This window comes from Dipteris shenzhenensis, chromosome 4 (assembly GCF_047967505.1).
Source record: "Dipteris shenzhenensis isolate YYH24624 ecotype China chromosome 4, Dip_SZ_1.0, whole genome shotgun sequence".
In the NCBI taxonomy this organism is placed as follows: Eukaryota; Viridiplantae; Streptophyta; class Polypodiopsida; order Gleicheniales; family Dipteridaceae; genus Dipteris; species Dipteris shenzhenensis.
The window spans coordinates 56,267,499-56,289,712 of record NC_141599.1 but is presented as its reverse complement, the minus strand read 5'-3'; the positions used below and the strand labels follow the sequence as shown (position 1 = coordinate 56,289,712).

Here is a 22,214-nt window from a genome sequence, read left to right as displayed (position 1 = left end):
TACAAGCATCCAGATGCCAAGTCCAAGATGCTTGCCCCACCAATGAAAAGCCTACTAGTGATGCAACCCTTTCACAAATGGGCTGACGGGCTGAAACCGGTCTTCAGTATCAACCAAAGGGCAGTAGACCAATAACTTGCAAGCACAATTTACTTAACTCAGCGAATCAGCAAATAAAGTCACAGCAAAGGGAGCTAGATTGCTCTTACTCAATACAAGAGACACAAATTAGCCCCAAAGCTTGGCGCCCCTTTGGGTATTTCTTTATAGATTTGGAAAATCCCTCAAACCAGGTCCCACAAAGTTTACACTTCCTCTTGCATCATGGGTGTTCCACTACCCAACACGCATCCCAGTCCAAAGCATAACCTTTGCAATCCTTGCTCTAGCCAATCATGGCAGAAGGCAACCCATTCCAATGCATATAACCACTTCAGGCGGTCCCAGCCTCACCAGAAGAACTCAAGGCATATCCGTTCTTTCCCAAGCTGTCATCGCATAAATTCATTGGCATTTAAGGCTTGCACACAGCCCAGAGCTGTTACTAGCAGCCACACTTGCAACACAGCTCTTCAAAGCTGTCCCTAGTGCTTTCCCTGGCTGCCCTCCTGTGAATTTCAATGCTATGGATTTGAAACAGGTCTGCCTTCATGAACGGCAGCCCACAAAAACGGAGAGAGAGAGAGAGACGCTCTAAGACCAGATCCGCCACCCACTTGAAGGGGAAAAGAGACATTCTCTGCCCCACCAAGACACATGACCAAGGAATCCCATGTGATGTGGATTCTCCATACAATTCACACACCAGCCAAGGCTGGCGACGAGATGAAAGGAGTCCAATGACATGAATACTCCGTACTATTTACGTGTTAGCTAAGACTAGTGATGAAATGTGTCTCGGCCCTCAGCCAACACAGTTGCCATGCCCCATAGAACTCCTACTCTATGTTTCGCCAAAAAAACCATGTGACGTGACGCTGAACACCCACGCAACGCGAAGCCTCTCATCCCATGCTCACGTAGTGAGCTCCTGGTTTAGAATCCTGCCACGTGGCATACGTCCCATGCCTCCCTTTTTAACAATCCAAGGCCTTGCCCACATATTCACATGTAAAATTCACAAATTTATCAGTTGAAAATTCACGTCCTCGTGAGTCGTGATATAGCCCCCACTTGAAAAATACCAAGCGACCTTGATTGCATGTAAGTGTGGCAAGACATCCATAAACTCAAATACGTATACAAGTAGGCATCTACTACCACCATAAACATGTTCCCACATGTATTGCAAAACCAATGCTACATGTATGATTCTTAGAGCCCAAGATAGTAAACCATACACAACTGCAAAAACTATCTCATAGTGACTAGTACACTGATCATAGAGGTCCCAAGGCAGATATACTGTCAGCAAGCTACTAGTATGAATCCGGTCTTCAATAAATTAAAGGGCAATAAAACTAACAGGTGTCAACACTGTCACATTTACAATTCAGCAAAAGTATTACCAGGAGATTGGGAGCTAGAGTGCCCCTGCACCAAGACAAAGACACAGATTAGCCCCAATCCTTGGTGCCCCTTTTGGTATTTCATTAATTAAGTGAGAGAGCCAAAATCCCGGGCTACATAAAGGATACATTCCTTCTTACAGTTGGGGCAATCCACATCCCAGTGGGCATCCACATACCCTGTAAAGCCTTTACTGTTCTCTGCTCTCACTACTCCTGGCAAAAGGTTTTCATCCCTAATCTAGGAAGCTTGCACACAGCCTGCAACTGTCACTAGTGACCACACGTAGCCACACAGTTCCCCATAGCTGTCACTAGTGCCCAACTAGTCATCCATCTGCTCGAAGCAGAGAAAGAAAGCATACAGGAGCTTTCTCCACTGTCCAGGACTCCCATGACCAATCATCTCTCACCCTATGGGTCGCACATATCCTGATACATCAAATTGATTCCCATAAGAGAGCTGGCATCACAACACAACAAATACTATGGCAGTCACACCTTTACCATCCCTCTCGGGGTTCCGGGGATACTTCCTATTCCAAGCATGGATTTCCCGACCCTTGCCTACTCAGCAACGAGGTTGTACCAACGATGTGTCGTCTACCTAGCAACCACTACCTGCATGTGACCCATCTCCTAGAGAAACCTAAAACATATTCCCACACGGAACATGTTACTTGCCAAAGCCAACAAATAGGAAACACAATGAATTCGAACCCGCTCGCATTTAGTGCTCTTCCCACTCCCAAAAGGCATCAGTATCACAAGCACTAGCCTTGCAGGGCTCTGCTCTCACACCCATGTGACCCTAGGCATGCATTCTTAGTGCAAACACCTGCATCTAACCCGAGAGCGTTTACTAGCAGCCCACACAAGGCCATACGCTCCCCAAACAATCAAAAGTGCTTCTGACTCAGTGGAATACCCAAACAATGATTGAAAGCATAATCGAACTGCCCACGGTGCTCAGAAGCATGAACAACCTCTGCAAGCATTCATTGTAATCATCCTGCGAAGCAAGCCTTCAAAAACCAGCCCAATGGTCACGAGCAAACACAAGATGGGATGGGTGCACCCTTCTCCTGTAGCTCCCACTTGAGCATAGGCACATAACCAATGGTCAACTATAGAGGGGCCAATCTCAGCATGTCAACAACTTTTACAAGCAGCCCATGGACTAACCGTGACCAGCCAAGAAGCATTTGTATTGACCGTACATCGTCCGTATAAGCTGTACGTCATCCATTCCCTTAAGTTCCTGCAACCGTACCAAGGCCATATGGAGACCGTACGCACAACTATACGCATGCCAACCTGCTCAAGTGTTAGTATGTACCTGACATCCCGTACAACAAGCATACGGTCGTCCGTACATATGTGCAAGCCCGTACCAAAAACCTTGCAATCATTCATACAACCGTACACTTAACAGAAGCCCGTGCCCACGGTGATCAAAAGGTACGGCTCCAGCCGTACAGCTGCATTAAATACTCACGTACGGACTTCGGTACAGTCTGTACGGCAACAACCTTTCCTTTCCTTGCCCATCCGTACTCCTGGCTACACCCGGCTCTCTGAATTCTTCCGTAATGTCGTATGGCCACCACTTTTCTCTGCTCCGTCGGTGCCTACTCCCTCTGTCAAAATCCCGTCGCCATTTCATTTTCCAAGGCCTTCCAAAGCCTTCTTTTCCAAAAGGGAGCGCATGGGCATGCCACGTGGCAGCCATGCCTTAGGTTGCCTCAAGGGCTCTCATTTGCCCCTAGGCATCAGCACATCTTGTTTCAGCCGCCCCCCGTTGCGTGCCAGTTAGAGTTGATGAGCCAGTTCCACCTTAGGAGGCTACTCATGGCGGCACGGAACCTTCCTTGCATGCAGGAGATGTTCCAGTCCTTGTTCCTCGTGCTGATGAGGTTGCTCCTATCCCCTCAAACGTTCATGTGGAGGAGCTTCCATCTAGGGAGCGACTCGTTGTTGAAACCCGTGCCTTACTCCATGCTAATGCTACTTATATGGCCTCGCTCCATCCGTAGCCCCCTTTCTTTTTTGCTCTCTTTCTTCACCTCTTGACAGAGGCAAGGGGACTATTACTTTGTGCAGGCCTAAACTTGCTTGTAGCATCAGAGACAACCATGCATCTGAAGGAATCCATCTCTGCAAGTATAATGCATGTTGCTATCCAGTCATAGAACCTTGCAAACTCCCCATCCTCTGCATACTAGTCCTTCATTGCATCCAACTCAAGACTCAAAGCATATGCCTCTCAGACAACCTAGTTTGAGTGAGGAAAATATCTCAAGGTCTGATGATCTGTCTACACAGTGAAATCAGCCCCTAGCAAGTAATGCTCACATGCACAGAGAGCAAGAGCCACAACCAGCAACTCTTTCTCATATACTTGCAAATTTCTTTCAGCATCTTGCAAAAGGCCATATGGAGACCGTACGCACAACTATACGCATGCCAACCTGCTCAAGTGGTAGTCCATGCCTGGCAGCCCATACAACAAGCATACGATCGTCCGTACATAATGTGCAAGCCTGCACCAAAAACCTTGCAATCATTCATACAACCGTACACTTAACGGAAGCCCGTGCCCACGGTGATCAGAACGTAACCCCACCAATGACTAACTTTAAGTCCTAAGGTTCTTTGGGCCCCTCTTGGCCCTAAACCTCTCATTTGCCCATGGGTTCTAGCACATCAAGCAACCCATGACCTCGCTCTTTGTTCTCCCAGAGTCTTGCCCACATGCACGCCCATCGCCAACATGCATGCGCCAGAAATCACGCCCTCATGACAAGTACCTCAGGTGAAACATACAATGTCACGAAGCGACCTCTAGATATCTGAGCCTGTCATAGCAATGGAGGTACTTACCCCCTCTTGAGCATCAGACAATGCTCCAAACCTCGCTCTGCTGAGCCTGAAGGAGCCACAATCAAAGTTGGCTTAAGCTGAAAAGCTTCTACGTAAAGTTACAACAATTCTGGTGCAACTTCTAGATCACTATCATCCAACCACTTTGCATGCATTGGTGAGTAGTTACAAAGGAAGAACATAACATGACATAGACACCTAGACACAGAGGGTGTACCTAGATTTGTGCCAAAGGGTCAGTGTTGTGAATTTCACCTTGCCTTGAGGTCACTTGTGCATTTTGGGATTTGTGATGTTGCTTTGATGCTCTGAGAGGCTAGACACTTGACTGTGGGATTGCCAAACACTCTTTAGCAAGCTGGATGCCTTGTGGAATGCATTGTCAACTTTCAGTCGGTCACAAACACTTTGGAATCTTAGCCTTGACTTGGCAATTGGGTACTAGTTGTACTTGGAATTGGATGACTTCTGAAGCAAAGAATTGGCTTGGACAATGGAATTGCCAATGAGGACAAGTTGAACGGAGTGCCCTTGTTGTAAAAGAGCACATTACACTGACTGAAGAAATAAATAAATACCAAAAGAGGCGCCAAAGCCTTTGGGACCAATCTATGTCTCTTGTGTATGGTTTATGAGCGCTGAGCGGGGAAATTCTAGCCTCCCTTCCAATATTTTAAAGTTTATTTCTAAGTGGTTCTAACTAAAGGAAGTGCCTAAATGTGATGCATTATGGTTGTAACGAGTGCGGATGATTATGGATTACTGCCCTTCACTTTGCTAGAGGCTGGTTTCACCGCCCACGGTCTTCAGCACGCTCTCACGCTTCTCTAACCCCATGGGAGTCCCGCGCCATTGCGCCTTGCTACATGTGGAATTGCCGCTCCAGCCCGCTCCATTGAAGCAGCTTCTAGAGCACAAGTACTACAAGAGCGCCTTGCATAGGCGCTCCATTGTGCAGTGCAAAGGCACCTCTTTTCACCTCACATAAGCGTTGCCATGCGTCTAGTAGAGGCGGGCTTTATCGAGCACCTAGTAGAGGCGGTCTTTGCAGGTGTGTGTCTCTGGGAGACGCATTGTGAACTGAGTAACGAGCAACCACAATTTAATTCGAGGCAACCATTGGAGGTCTCTCGCCACTAGGCCTGGGTGGCTGGTGAAACCAGCCTCAACAACGTAAAGGGTGGTAGGATCCACGCAAATACAGCATATACAGTAAATAGACAAGCAAATTTGCAACACACTACAAATCACAGGGGAGCTAGAGCGCTCCTACTTAGAAACAAAGACTGCGGTATTTATTTAATTTTCATTTGAAGCTAAAAGGCTGATTACAAAGGTCTCTAGGAAGCTGCTCCACAGGCAAACCAACACCCTCATACTTCCCGTCCAGCCCTCCCTATAATTCCCTGCTCAACTTCAAACGATGAACGACATCCAATCCCTAGGCAATCCTGTGCCCTCAACAGCTGAACTCTGGTGCAATCAAACAACCAAACACTTCCCAGCGGGTTGCCACAGTCTATAGCCTCCCTGGCCACTGCCCAACATCATAAATCAACCCTTCTTCGCGAGGAAAGAAACCCAAACGCAATAACTAGCCGGCAACCAACCTGGGAACAGCAAAAGTAAGCAAAGACAAGCCCTCTTCTACCTGAAATCTACAGAAGAAAGGTCACCTTAGCTAGAAAACCCAAGATCCTGCGGAGATAAGCTGATTTTGCTTTGGCACAGCCCCAACAACAACTTAGAAGCGAACACCCACACCTGGAAAGTTGCCAAAGTCAGCTAGCACAGCCCGAAAGCCACTAGAATCAAATCGCAATCTTCCTGGACAGCTTGGACAGCCTGAAAAATGAATCGCAATTTTCCTGCACAGCCTGGATATCCCAGAAAAGAAATCGCAATTCCCCTGCACAGCTTGAACAGCCTGGAAACTCCTAAAAAGAAATCCCATTCCCTATAGCAGCCCGGAAATACCTGAAAACAGTACCAGAACAGGATGCAATCACCTCGCACAGCCCGAAAGACCTGGAAATTGGATCACAATTTTCCAGCAGACACCCCTGGCAGAAATGACAATCTGCTACAGGCCCTGGATCTGGTGCGTTTTCCTCTGGCAGGTCCTAGATGTGCTGGTACAGGCCCTGACTGGTGACGTTTTTCTCTGGCAAGCTCCTGGGAATCTGCAATTTTTGCTCTAGCAGCTCTTGACAGGCTCTGGCAGGTCACAACTGATGATCTGGCTCCTTCTGAAACTAATTTGGCCAGCTGAACCCAAAATAAGAGCACTGGGCCCCTTTTATAGTCCTGTGCTAAAAATAGCAGTGTTTAATTGCACCACTCTTTTGGCCCCCCTGTTGCACACTTTGGCCCTAGGAATTAATTGCCTAGTAACTGGGCGCACATTCACTATTTCCAAGGGTCCACTAGGAATTTTAATTCCCCAAGTCCCGTCCCATGGCTAGACCCTCGCGTCCTAGAGGCTCAAGGCAGTCACGCGTAAATTATAGGAGTCGCAAATCAAAAGTCCCATAATTTCACGTCCTCGTGACAGATCCCTCTCTTGAAAGAAGGCAGACGTCCTCGATTGCCTGCAAAGAAAAACAAAAAGAAAGAGTAGCAATGGAAAAATCAAAAGCAAATGAAATAACCAAAGCTGAAATAGAAAAATAACCAAATAACCAAATCTGAAAGACAGCCAACAATGCCATCAACACATCAACCAAGTCTGAAATGGGAGCGACCCAACAGAACAACCAAACCTGAAAGGACAGCGTACCAATGCCGCCAACAGGTTAACCAACAGTGAATATTTATCTGTAGAGCCATTGTAACAAATACATAATACATTGCGCATTAGATGTGTTGGACTGCTGCTGTTGACCATAAGGGATCTGAGAGGGCTGATCCTGAAAAGTAACATGGGGTTGCTTGTTAGCTCCAACATCCCTATCCCCATCATCAGGCTTCCTTTTGTTCGGCTGCACCTCTGAGTTCATCATCTTCTGGAAGCGAGGATCCTGTGTGAACTGCGTGAAAGCACTCACAAAGCTCTGCATCTATGCCTTGAATAGCTCCACATCCTCCACATCCATCCGATCATCCTGATGCTCTGCAACATGCTGGGTCTCCTCTCCTACATCCTGGTCCCCTCCAAGAGACTGAGACATGTGCTGCTGCTCCTCAGTAAGGCTCACAGATCTCTCCCTATGTGACATATTTACTGAATAGATGCTATCTTCTTCACTGGACTTGCACCAAGCCAACCACAGGCTCCCCTCTTGAAGAAGTTAGGTGGATCCCAGGAATGGAACCACTAAAACCAGCCTCAACAACATAAAGGGTGGTAGGATCCACGCAAATACAGCATATACAGTAAATAGACAAGCAAATTTGCAACAAATCACAGGGAAGCTAGAGCGCTCCTACTCAGAAACAAAGACACCGTGGCCCCAAACACTGGCGCCCCTTGCGGTATTTATTTAACATTCATTTGAAGCCAAGAGGCTGATTACAAAGGTCTCTAGGAAGCTGCTCCATAGGCAAACCGACGACCTCAGACTTCTCGTCCAGCCCACCCTGTAATTCCCTGCTCAACTTCAAACGGTGAACGTCATACAATCCCTAGGCAATCCTGTATCCTCAGCCAATCAAAGCATGCAACAAAGACTCCAATAGCATCCACTGTGTGAACCACTCTTGCAATCGCACATCCAAGTGCCCAACCAGCCAACACGGCTGAACCACTGCAAGACAAAGCCCTCAACAGCTGAACTCTGGTGCAATCAAACAACCAACCACTTCCCAATGGGTTGCCACAATCTATAGTCTCCCTGGCCACTGCCCAACAGCATAAATCAACCCTTCTTCGTGAGGAAAGAAACCCAAACGCAGTACTAGCCAGCAACCAACCCGGGAACAGCAAAAGCAGGCAAAGACAAGCCCTCTTCTAACTGGAATCCACAGAAGAAAGGTCACCCTGGCTAGAAAACCCAAGATCCTGCGGAGATAAGCTGATTCTGCTCTGACATAGCCCCAACAACAACTTAGAAGCGAACACCCACACCTGGAAAGTTGCCAAAGTCAGCTAGCACATCCCGGAAGCAACTAGAATCAAATCGCAATCTTCCTGGACAGCCTAGACAGCCTGAAAAATGAATCGCAATTTTACTGCACAACCTAAACATCCCAAAAAAGAAATCGCAATTCCCCTGCACAGCCTGAACAGCCTGGAAACTCCTGAAAAGAAATCCCATTCCCTGTAGCAGCTCGAAAACACCTGAAAACAGTACCAGAACATGACGTAGTCACCTGGCACAGCCCGGAAGACCTAGAAACTGGATCACAATTTGCAGCAGACACCCCTGGTAGAAATCGCAATCTGCTACAAGCCCTGGATCTGGTGCGTTTTCCTCTGGTAGGTCCTGGATGTGCTGGTACAGGCCCTGACTGGTGACATTTTTCCTTGGCAGGCTCCTGGGAATCTGCAATTTTTGCTCTAGCAGCTCTTGGCAGCCTCTGGCAGGTCACAACTGATGATCTGGCTCCTTCTGAAAATTGTTTGGCCAACTGAACCCAAAATAAGAGCATTGGGTCCCTTTTGTAGTCCTATGCTAAAAATAGCAGTTTTTAATTGCACCACTCTTTTGGCCCCCCTGTTGCACACTTTGGCCCTAGGAATGAATTGCCTAGTAACTGGGCGCACATTCACTATTTCCAAGGGCCCACTAGGAATGTTGATTCCCCAAGTCCCGCCCCATGGCCGGGCACCCTCGCGCCCAAGAGGCTCAAGGTAGTCACGCGCAAATTACAGGAGTCGCAAATCAAAATTCCCATAATTTCACGTCCTCGTGACAGCCGGAGTGCTTGTGCGCAGGTCACAAGCTTGTAGAGGAAATTCTGCCCAGTACAAAGTGGTGGAGGCAGCTCAAGGGATTGATCTCAGCCCAAGAGCGCCTACACAATTCTTTCTTGAGCTTCCTCACCTTGCTCAGGCTAGGGGGAAAGCTGTATTTTGGTTCGAGTTTCTGGAGCAGCCAATGGGCGTTTGGTGGTTTGTGGCATCCTCTTGTGCATTATGTTGTTCTCAGGTGTCGTGGAGGTACTTGCGATTGGTGGTATGGTTTTTTTGGGTGGCGCAGCGGTTCTCTTAGCCTACCACAGCATATAAGTCCAAGAACTCTTTCTCTTGACTTAGCTTGTGGCTGGCTCCTTTCTTCTCCTTCTTCCTTCTTCCTTCTATCCTTCCCCCCGTTCTTTTCCCTCCCTTTCCCACCTTTCCCCCCTTTCCTGGCAGCAAAGATTTTGCTTGGTTTGGAGAAAGTTTTTCTTGTTGGTGACCCTTGGTCTGGCCAGAGGGGCTCTCTGGCAGCACCCTCAAATCCCACAACCGTTAAGGCTCTTTTATCTCCAGCTGAGTTAGCAATGCAATCATTTCAGGACATGACATGGTGTCCCTCGACTTAGGATGGTTGGAGAGAACTCATAGTCCCTTCTCGAGGTGATTCTTCTAGAGACCCTTGAGGGCGGAACGCTCAAGCAAAGATTGGAGGTTCCTGGGCTGCCGAGACAGTGTCTTCGTTGTAGACGGATGGGTCACTTAGCGAGGCCGTGCACCAGAGGTCAGAGTCGCCCCCTACACCCCCCCCCGCACCCCCCGAGGTCGGTCAGAGGCAGTAGAGGGAGCCCTAGTGTAATAAAGGGAGAAAAAGGGCTATTTCTGAGGCCCTTCAGAGGCATGTCGAGCGACCGGACAGCGATGGCGTAGGTAGTCCTAAGTGTATGCAAATACAATATGCATACCAAATGAAAGCTTTCTAGTAGGGCTATCCAGCCATTAGTTCTTACATCTGGAAATAACGAGAAAAAAAGGGCCATTCCACAGGAGATGCACACGATAGCATTTAAGAACTCAATGCTTAAGAATATCTTCCTTTGTGATCATACAGGACTGCAATGTTGGTTGGCACTTTTTGTGTTTAAAGATGAAATAGTCTTTAGTGAAAATGTGTGGAGGGAAGGACTGAAGGATGAGTATAATAATGTTTGAAATAGTTTTGGGTGAAGCGTTAGGGCTGTTTCATTTGTTCTTGTGCTTGCATATTCACGTTTGAAATGTCAATCTATTAAAAAGGCCAAAGTTGGCCATGTTGTCACTAGTTAGAATGGTCTCAATTATGTCAGCTTTTGTGGTTGCCTTGCTTTAAATACTGGGCTATGTTCATCAGGTGCACAGAAGACCGAGCAAATGAAGGAGCAAGCGAGGGAATTTTTAAACTCTTTGAAGTCTGAGGTTTGATATAGATTTGAGCTTACATTTGCACATATCATTGTGTAGCGTACTCCATGACCGTCTTGGCTCCTTTCTCACCATAATAAAAAATTGTGTTTGTTGGTTGAATACAAAAACAAAGAAACTTGGGAATGATTGATGCTTGTGGTTTTGTAACATTCAAAGACATTTTTTTCTTCGTTTTTGGACAATCATGTCCAAAATTTGAAGGAAATTCGTAGGCACATGTCTTCCTTACTTGACATATTTACTATGGTGCTTGTAAAATGAGGAATATTGAGATGAAATTTTTGCAACATTTAAACAACACTCGATAAAGGAATCTTGGAGTTATTGCCTTTAATATTTTTTTGGGGGAAAGAGGGGATTTATAGGGGAGAGGGCATAGCAATCTTTCATTGCACGTATTTGATGATTAACGGATGACCTTGGACAAGTTCAAATGCACAACTGGAACGTTGTTTTCCAAAGCTGCGGCTCTGTTTGTTATATCATCGGACCATCATGTAAGTTCCATAGTTCTATTTAGTGAAACAAGGGATGTTTTATTGATCCTTGCATTAGAGCACTGTTTGTATGTCGTTGGCCCATCATGCAAGATCTATAATGCTATTTAGTGAAACAAGGATTTTTTTAAAAAAAAGAAAAGAAGATATATATATATCTGTGTGTGTGTGTGTGTGTTTGTGTACGCATACACACACACACACATATGTTTGTATGTATGTATGTGTGCGTGTGTGTATGTATATATATATATATACATATACACATACATACACAAATATATCTAAAATGTATATGTACATAAATAAATAAATATACATGTGTATGTATATATATATATATATATATATAAATAAATATAATACATAAATATATGTTATATATATATATATATATATTCCCAAATCTATCCATGATGACGAGAGGATTGTCGAGCATAGACAAATGCAAATTCAAAGATATCACCCTGTACAAGGCATTGCATAACCATCCATGTGCCTTGTGAATCATTAAAGGCCATAGAGGGATTGCTTGATCTTTTGTTCGAGGATGACGGCATTCATTGTCCATGAAGGATTGGGCGGAGATTTTGCTTGATTTTCTTGAAGATGTAGCCTTGACTTGGCATGAGGCCTTGCTGCACTCTACCAAGGAGGTCTGGGACCAAGTGGTGGCTGCAATGAAACAGAAATTTGAAGTAGTGGAGTCGCCAAATGCTTTGACGTTGAATGTATGTATGTATGTATGTACAAAGACGCTAGAGCTTTTGGAGAAGGAATCTATCCTCGTGACTCTTGTGAACTGAACTGCACTTCAAGAGGGGATTCTTGTGTTTTCTTAGATCTTAGACTTTCTCAATCTACCATAGGACTAGAGGTTGATATATACGATAAACGTGAACAACCTGAATATAGTGGTTTACACATTATAAAAATGCCTCACATTGACTCAAACATTTCTGATTTGGCAAAATATGGAGTCATTTCTTCCCAATTCCATAGATTTTCCCGCCTTTGTACAACTAAGGAGTCTTTTATCACTCAATGTAGTAATTTGATCACTTTACTATTACACAAGAGGTATAATCCAAGGAAGAGGTATAATCCAAGGAAAATAATGAAAAAAGTTTGCACATTCTTAGATATGAAGTCTTTTATCTATGGTGTTTCGGCCTTAGGTTTGTTTAGAATGATTGAACATAAGCTGAAAACAAAAAGCGGGGAGCTGAATAGCCCGTTTTTCTTTTAGTTTCAAAAGAGAGTTTGTTTGAGTATACTTGTGCTTTCTAAGTTAGAAATGTATTTTTGCCTCTTTGTAGAAACGAGACGTAAGTGTAAAGTGCCATTTAACTTTTTATGTTTTAAATAAGAGAGAGAGAGAGAGAGAGAGAGAGAGAGAGAGAGAGAGAGAGTTTCTAGTTTTTTGGAAGTTTTTGTTTCTTGACTTGCTTGTTTATTTTTGCTTAAGTCACCTGCTTCGTTTCTTCTTTATTTCTTGTTTTCATTCTCTTTTGTTTATTTGACGTATTTTAGTAAGCACTGGGTTTGCCCAAGAGACTCCGCGGGTCTTTAGAAATCCAGTATAGCTGCTTATGCTTGGGCACTGATGACGACATAAGTGTTGCTTTGCTTGCTAAGTATGTCTTCCTTTTGCTTTTCATAAAAGTTTTTGTCTACCTCTTTTTTCTTCTCTTTCATTCTCTTTTATTTTCTTTGTAGATTTTTGATCTTTAGAACAACAAAAATTCTGAATTTGTATGATTGGACTTATTCTAGTCTTACAAAGGTATACATACATACATGTATGTATGTATGTATGTATATACATGTATGTGAATATATAGACATACATACATACATACATGCATATACATATATACATACATACATATACATGTATGTATGTATGTGAATATATAGACATACATACATACATACATGCATATACATACATACATGCATATACATATATACATACATACACATGCATGCATACATACATACATACATACATACATATACATATAGACATCATATCAGCTAGATTTAGATGCTCGTTTGGGAGAGACTAAAATGAAATCGTTTAGACTTCACAAGTAGTTGTAGCTTGAATGAAGAGTTTTTGGACTACTTTTTGATTAGCCTTCTCCTTTAGTGCTATAACCTTCGTCATGGAGTGCCGACAGAAACTTAGTACGAAGACTTTGTATAAATGGATGCTCAAGTATGCGTGGGTGTGTGGATGTATATGTGTGAGCATATTTTTATACTATGGTCTACACCCACTGTTGAGCGCTGATGACGTAAGTGTCATAGTGCAGTTTCAATCTCACAATAGTCACTCATAAGATTGAAAACCATAAACTTCATCACGCATAGTAGGGACTATGTTGTGTTTTTAGAGGATGAGTTTGGGAATGTTCCTGGATTCATCTAGGTATACATACATACATACATGTATGTATGTATGTATGTATGCATATATATGTGTGTGTGTATGCATGTATGTATGTGCATATATATATATATATATAGAGAGAGAGAGAGAGAGAGAGAGAGAGAGAGTCTATCCACGGGAGACCAACATGTCTATGGAACATCAAAAAACCATCTAGTACATCTGCTCTAGTACATCTGCTTTAGGGAGGGCACATGGCAGCTCCCAGGGAGTGCAAAAGCAACCCCTGGATATATATATATATGTATGTATGTATGTACACACACACACACTTTTTTTTTTTTTTTTTGGGGTAAAATCCAGTGCATTGTATTTATATTCTTATAAATTTACAAGATGGGAAGTCTCCAAAATGGAGAGTATCCCAAAGATCAGAAGCATAAAAAGAAAAGCTCTATGCAAGAAGCATGTATATCACCCTCATGGCAGGCATCATATAAAGATTGCCGCAATGAGGCTCTGAAAGATTCATATGACTTGTGAATCTGGCGGCCCAAGTATGCCAAATTATGCTCATTCCAGATTGTCCAAAGAGCCCAATATCTCACCCATGAGAGAAATAGTGAGTATTGAGACGAAGACCTCAAAAATCTGCCAAATAACCAAAAAAGTTTCCCAAATCTGTGACTCGGGAAACGGAGGCGAAGATAATCTCCCAAGGAGGTTCCGAGAAGACGGGCAGTGCCAAAGCAAATGAGGGACAGTCTCTGAAGGAGCCTGACACCTTAAACATGTGGATGGTGTAATGTGACGTTTGGCAAGTGTGATTCCCACTGACAATGTGCCGGTCATGCATCTCCAAAGAAAAAGTCTTTGTTTCAAAGGCATTTTACACCTCCATAATATTCGGAGATTCTTCCGCCACCATGAGAGGGGCTGCTTGATATGCCACAGAGTACTAGCATATTGATGAATCCATGGGGCAGGCTGAAGAAGCTTGTAGGCTTTGATGGAGGTCAAAGCAGGCAGAGGAATAGGATGAGAGCAGTAGAGAAAGGGCAGCCAGGAATCTTCCCTACAAATCTCCCAATGACAACCTCCCAATGATCAGTAGTCCAATGGCCATAAGCAGATGTCCTCATGTTGACACACATGGATGCTTCATACAAGTCCATGGCTGTTGTTGACGGAAAAAAGTATGGAGCATAGTCGTCTTCCTTGCAAGTACATGATATCTGATATTGAGAACATTAAGTCCCCCATGCATCCTAGGAGAGCACACCATTTCCATCTTCAGCAGTCTCAATGCTTTCACAGCAGTTTTTGTCCTCCATAACAGCTCCATAGCTTGAGTCATAAAGGTTGAAATATATCTCGAGGATCAATGTAGCAAAGGCAAAAAGAACTGAACATAGGACATTACAATAGACTGTACTATTCTAAGCCTGACATGAAGTGGCCGAGTAGAAATTTTTCAATATTCCAGTTTATGTTGAAGTCTTTGGAAGATCCATTTTGCTGCTTCTTGGTGATATGCCATCCTATAGGATATCCCAAATGCCTGACTACATCTTTGGAATGCACTACCTGACCTGGCCAGAGAATAGAATGCCAGTCATATTGTTTCAGGGGAAGCAATTTGGATTTGTCAAAGTTGACATGCAATCTCGCTGCTAATCCATACAATGATAATGTGGTTATAAGCATGTGGACTTCCCGGGGAGAGTTCTGTGGCATAAAGGAGGAATCATTAGCATATGCCTGTGCCAAAAAAGATGCAGCCCTAGGGATTTTAAGACCAGTCATCTGTCCTGTGTTTGTAAGATGATCAAGATTTATCAAGAGGGGATGGGTGCAATGGCATAGAAGAGAGCACTAAGAGGGCAGCCCTGTCTGACTGATCTACCCAATGTCCATGACCGAGATAGATGACTCCCAAGAATGCACTGAGAGGTAGAGCCAGAATAAAGCCAATAAATTGCATTTGCTATCTTGGGACCAAAGCCCAACTTTGTCATGATTTGAGAGATAAAATTCCATTGAACAGTGTCAAATGCCTTAGTGATATCTACCTGCAATATGAGCACATCTTGATGCGAGTACTTAGCATATTCAATTGCAGTCAATGCATTGGAGATATTGTCATGGATTTGTCTTCGCGGCACAAACCCATACTGATGAGGAAGAAGGCCCGCATTCAGTATCCCATGAAGCCTATACACAATCATTTTGGCAATGAGTTTGTAAACTACAGGCATCAAAGTAAAAGGCCTCCAATCTGACATATGATCACACAGATTTTTTTTTGGCACAAGTTTGATTATGCCGTGCTTCCAAAGGTGCGGCAAGTGATTTTCTTGCCAGGCAACATTGATCATTTGTAAGAGAACATCTTTCAAATCATCCCAAAAGGAAATATAAAATTCCACCGTAAGACCATCCCAGCCAGGGGACTTGTATTTGCCGAGGTGGGACAATGCATTATCAAGTTCTGTGTCAGTGAAAGGTCTCTCGAATGTAAGAGCATCATCCATTTCCACTATCTCAGAAACATATTGAAGAAATTCAGTCCTCGCATTAGTCATTTGATTTGATGGGGAGCCAGGGGTAGAGAACAATTTCTGGAAGTAATTTTGGCATTCATCTTGGAGATCAGAGAAAGAGTGCGTCCAAGAGCCATCTAGCTTCCTTACCCTTAGACATGAGTTTTTCTTTCGAGTAGCATGCAGGCCCTGGAAGAAGGCTTTTGAAGAGCAGCCCTTATCCATGAGGGGCTTCATTCTTGCTCTAATCTGCCATTTGTGCAATTTCCTGTGATCATTATCAGCCAGTTTGATCCGAGCTTGTGAAAGGGAATCATTTTCTGATTCAGAGAGAGGTCTTAAATGTGAAAATTCAGTCAATTGTTGTGCTGTCCTTTTTGCCCATTTGACCTCATTCCTCCATGTAGCCATGTGCCAGTTTCCATACTCCCTAATGACATTCTGTATACGAGAGACAAAACTGTCCCAAGCATAATTCATGTCCTCCTGGGCATGCAAAGGCAAGGGATGGATTGCAAGTCTGATCATTTGCTGGAAATATTGATGTCGGAGATAAGCCTGATTAACATGCAGTAATCTGCTGGAAAGAGTCGGCAAATCATCTAGTGGCATACCAAGTTGCAGATTTATCCATAATGGGGCATGATCTGACAAGCCCAATGAGAAATCTATGAGGAGATGAGGGCTAAAATCTGCATATTGTTGTGGATAAAACAAATACCATCTGTCAAGCCTTGCCCAGGATGTAGTAAATGCATTATGATGAAAAGTATATCCAGGCACTGACGCTTGTAGAAGCAGCCATAAATCTTCAGCCTGCACAGAAAGAAGCATGTTATTCCATTTTTGTCTTTCCGATGATAGCATATGAGATCTTGAAGTGGTGTTATCTCTCGGCAGAGGGGAATTATTAAAATCTCCACAGATAAATGCATTGGATCTCCATGGATATTTGCTTAAAGAATCCCATAAAAAAGCCCTCATGGCAGAGGTCTGGGAGGCATAGACTGATGCAAACTCAAGAATATCACCATTGACATTACATTGTATGACCATCCATCGGCCACTGCTGTCATTGAATGCTATCTGAGGCTCCAGCTCATGTCTAACCATTATGCATACACTTGAGTAGGTAGTGGTACCAGCATAATATATATCATAGCCGCCAAAGTGATCACGATGACCAGCCTTAGAGTGTTGATTATGCTCTTGCAAACAAACAATATCTGGCTGCATTTTATGTACATAATTCCAGAAAAGCCTCCACTTTGTGACATTGGAGAGGCTCTGTACATTGTATGTAAAGCACTTAAGTGTTTGATGCATGAAAGAGATATATACAGAAGTATACGTATGAAACAAGATATCAGAGAGGCAAAGCCTCTGCCTGCATGGGCTGCATGTCTTCATGATCCATGAAAGATATAGCATTCTCCCCTTCTTCAGAATCACATATGGGGATGCCCTTCTTCAAAACCCCCACCCAATTTTGAAGGACAGGAGCTGAAGTGGAAGCCTGTTCTAACGTCTTATTTTTATCAATACCTGTCCTATCATTGTACATAAGATTAGCCTAGTAAGGCGTTTTATAGATGATTTATTTGTACCAAATGTTCCAGACTTTCAAGACTTTATGTACAAAGACGCTTTTACTTTTGGAGACGGAATCTATCCTCGTGACTCTTGTAAACTGAACTGCACTTCAAGAGGGGATTCTTGTGTTTTCTTAGATCTTAGACTTTCTCAATCTCCCATAGGATTAGAGGTTGATATATATGGTAAACGTGAATAACCTGAATATAGTGGTTTACACATTATAAAAATGCCTCACATTGAAACATTTCTGATTTGGCAAAATATGGAGTTATTTCTTCCCAATTCCATAGATTTTCCCGCCTTTGTACAACTAAGAAGTCTTTTATCACTCAATGTAGTAATTTGATCACTTTACTATTACACAAGAGGTATAATCCAAGAAAAATAATGAGAAAAGTATGCACATTCTTAGATATGATGTCTTTTATCTATGGTGTAATGCATTGCCTTAGATATGTTTAGAATGATTTATCATAAGCTGAAAACAAAAAGCGGGGAGCTGAATAGCCTGTTTTTCTTTTAGTTTTAAAAGAGAGTTTGATTGAGTATGCTTGTGCTTTCTAAGTTAGGAATGTAATTTTGCCTCTTTGTAGGAAGCGATACATAAGTGTAAAGGGTCCTTTTAGCTTTTTATGTTTTAAATAAGAGAGAGAGTGTAACAGTAGCTACTTCCAGCTTAGTAGTTAGCTCTATTTTAGTAGGAAACTACTATTTCCTTTTGTAAATGCTACTTTAAATCATGTAATGCCACGCGGCAGCCCTTATGAGTTATCCCATAAGCATTTAGTGTTGCTGGCCCACTTTCCCATAATATAAAAAGGGGCTTCAGCTGTACTTCCAGGTACCTTTTGATCATAATACAAATTGGAGTCTACTCCCTTTGGTGATTGACTCAATCCCAAGAAGGATCCCCTAGCAATGGCTAGCCGGCCCATGGAGCTGCAAGTCCATGCCCTCTCATGTGAGAGTGTCTCTAACCCTACCCCTCTATCTTTTCTTTTTTTTAAAAACTAGTTTAAGTGACAGATTAGTAGTCTAGTAGTTGCCCTTGTTACACTTGGTATCAGAGCCGTTTTCATGGGAAATCGTGGGGTAAATCATGTCCAAACTTGCTGAAACTTGGAGCATGGCATCTTGAGGCCTATCCCTACTTCTGTGCAAAAATTCATCGCGGTCAGGTGTCCCAGTCAGTTGCTGCCACGTGTCGGACTGTGCAGAGGCCCTAAATTTTAGAGTGCTCAGAATTTTGGGCTTTTAGCATCATTGGATAGCTCTTGCTTCCCTGATCACTCCTATGTGCAAGAAACACGAAATGGTGCAGGTCTGGCCGAGAAATTGCTCGAAAATATGACTGGTGCAACCGAATTTGACCTAAATTGCAATATAGCCAAGTACTGCTCAGAATTTGGGGCTTCTTGCACCAAGCTGGTCGCCCTAGGGATCTATAGGCTGCTCCTAAAGTTTGGTAGACATTGGAGTCCAAGTGGGGGAGTTATCAGCGTTTTTGACTGGTTGTACCTGCATTTCTGCTTCGAATTAGGGTTTCCCTGCTGCAAATAGTGATACCTCTGCTTCCAAGGAGTCGCCTCAGCCTCTGGAGTACATGAACTAAGTTTGGAGCCCATTGAAGATTGTTTACCTTGAAATCTGCTTATAGGTGGCCCAATTGTATTATCCCATCAGATACTTAGAAATTTTTGGGGCTTTCTGATTTTGCAGGCCAATCTACTCTGTTTTATCTTGCCTAGCCAAAGAAATCTTATGGCACCAAAGAAATCTGCATCTAAGTCCAGAAGGGGGAAAATATCTCAAGATCTAAGATCTGAGATGGAGTATGATGAAGCTCAGTTAATGAGCCAGGCAGAAGAGCATGTTGGAGCCCTGGAACTTGGGGATGAAGTCCATATTAGTGAACAAGAGCCAGAAGATGAGGGATTGGCAAGAAGGTCTACCTCCCAATCACCTCTCAAGTCTCCTCTTTCCAGGCCTGGAGTGGATCTTGAAGGATTTCTGGCTACAATGCTGCAGCAACAACAAAGTATAAGCAAAATAAAATGATGCAGCATCTTATGGATCAGCAGCAAAAGCTATCTGGTCAAGTTGGGCAGCTCAATGTAATGCTGGAGCAGAAATTTGATGATGTGTAAAGAGAATCTAAGACTAAGTTTGGCTATGCTTTCACTCAGCTAAGAAATATGAGGAGTGATGTGAATCAAGTGAGGAATAGAGCTGAACCTAGAGGGAAGGAAATCCTAAGAGAGGATGTTCCCAAGAAGGTTATGGAACCAAATCAGGATGGTTTGAACTCAGGAAAAGGTGGATTTATGGCAGAGGCTAGAAGATCTCATCCACAACCACCTTCCTATCATGTGCCCCCATGGAATGCAAATCTGTTAGGTACTACAGAAACAAGTCCAGCTCATGTGCCAATTCCAGAAGGTGGAACCAGTTCATCCAAAATGTACCAAGTGTCACTTAAGAGGGGTGAAATTTTGACACACCAGTTGATGGCTTATAATCAGTTAGATGCAGATGTTAAAGAGGCTATGTCTTTCACTCAGTTTGTGAAGACCACTCAGATTGATATTAAAAAAGAAATGGAGCAAGGTTCTAGTATGGGCAAGGACTACAAGGACAAAATAGTGCTGCAGAAATTTAAGGGAGAGTCCACCTCACCAAATGAGCTTTATGAGTGGTTAAGCAAGTTGGAAGATTACTTCAAGTTGAGCCCTAGAACTGATGCTGCCAAACTTCAATTCGCAGTCCTACATTTAGAGGACTATGCCCACACATGGTGGAGGCACTACTTACAAGAGGTGGAAGGGGGACTTAGAATACCTATGGCCACATGGGAGGAGTTCAAACAGGAAATGGTTGTCACCTTTCTCTCTCCTTTGGTTGTAAATCAATACTTGTGTCAATGGTATGATTTGGTTCAAAATGGATCAGTTAGGCACTATATAAAACAGTTTTGGAAGCTTTCCCTGTTTGTGAGAGGGATAGATGAAAAACAGAGAATGATAAGGTTTATTCATGGGCTTCAATCCTCTATTGCTTCTGATGTGATGGCCTCTAGACCCAAGTCATTGGATGAAGCCATGCAACTGGCAGAATTGTATGAGCCCAAGTATAATCCAAAGGAGAAGGTCATTGGGATAGGTACTTTCCAGAAGCCAAGTACAATGGATTATGGTGTGAGGAAGTCTATGGGTGAACATAAACTTCAAATGGGGTATAAGCCTTCTCAATCAGCCTCAGCTTATGGTGTACCTGGTAGAACAATTCCCAAATATAGGAGGGAGGTTCAAAAGCAGTTTCCCCAATCACTAATGGATGAGAGGAGAAAGAAGGGACTACGCTTTAGGTGTGGAGAAAAGTGGAGTGTTGATCACAACAAATCATGCAAGGCAAAGTCAGCCTCAGGTAAGCGGAGCATGATCATCGAGGTTTCAGAATCTGAGGAGGAGTATGAGGAGCCTGAAGAGTATCATGATTGTGGTCAAATGCTGCTCCTGTATGAGGTCTGCCTGTATCTCTCTCTCCGGGGGGGGGGGAGAGAGAGAGAGAGAGAGAGAGAGAGAGAGAGAGAGAGAGAGAGAGAATGTCAAATTTTGTCCTGTTTTAGATCAATGGAAGTATGCTTGTGGTTTATGCATGTGGGACATGTGGGATATGTATGCTGCTGATATTATCCTTGGCCCTTTTAATGTTAATAGTGCGAAGTTTGTAGCTCACCTGGGTGTTCCCAAAGTCAGAGGTTGTGCTTCTCAACTATGTTTTGAAGAGAGGGTTGTTCTCAAGGTTCTTAAAGAGTGTATAGTGCTCCTCCTCTGTTTCTGGAGTTGTCGCGCTGTGGTTTTGGTGTCGTAGACAGTTGTGACTCAGCTGACTATGCTTTGATTTTATTGTCGTGCTTTTAATTTCATAATCAATCTTACCTTGTTTTCTCTTGTCCATACTTTCAGCTAACAAACAGTTCGAGGGATAGTAAGCGATGATATATAGATTTTAACTGCGATGATGCCAGAAATTACAAGGCTGTGCGGCTCAAAAGTGATGCAGGTCATATGCACAAGTATACAGAACTGTCTCTCTTTTCTGTCAGATATTGGGACTCTAGCAACTTATAAACAGGAAACATGTTGAGCATTGCCTGTTATGATGTAGAAACACTCATTGTGGGGTCTATGCTTTGAGAGTTGAATGTAAAGTAGGCATGTCAATTTGGCCTCTGGTGTTGGGCTTTGATATATGTAATGAGAGGCATTCTTCTTTTTTGGATCCACTCTTTTTCAGTGCAAGTTACTTATAAAAATCTGTTCATAAGAAGCTATTTCTACTTTGAAATCTACAGGTCAGTATTGAGGTTGGAGATACCATGCTGTAGACTCTTGTCCAAAACTAGCGAGATATTTTTCTTATGCATCATGGCTCAGATTCGTAGAACCTATTAGGAATTGAGTATTTTTATTGCTGAATCCTTTCTGT

At 43.4% G+C, this 22,214-nt stretch overlaps 1 protein-coding gene across 1 annotated transcript in view; it reads left to right on the top strand.

The window, feature by feature from the left end:
- The window catches only part of LOC147903088 (UvrABC system C protein), a 35,750-nt gene extending 13,746 nt beyond the window's left edge, over nt 1-22,004 (top strand). The window contains exons 3-4 of the mRNA XM_087373838.1: nt 10,619-10,683; nt 21,692-22,004. Of these exons, the coding sequence (XP_087229964.1) occupies nt 10,619-10,683; nt 21,692-21,724 (98 nt within the window). The 3' untranslated portion in view covers nt 21,725-22,004. The remainder of the gene's footprint in view (nt 1-10,618; nt 10,684-21,691) is intronic.
- Nucleotides 22,005-22,214: the final 210 nt, after the last annotated feature.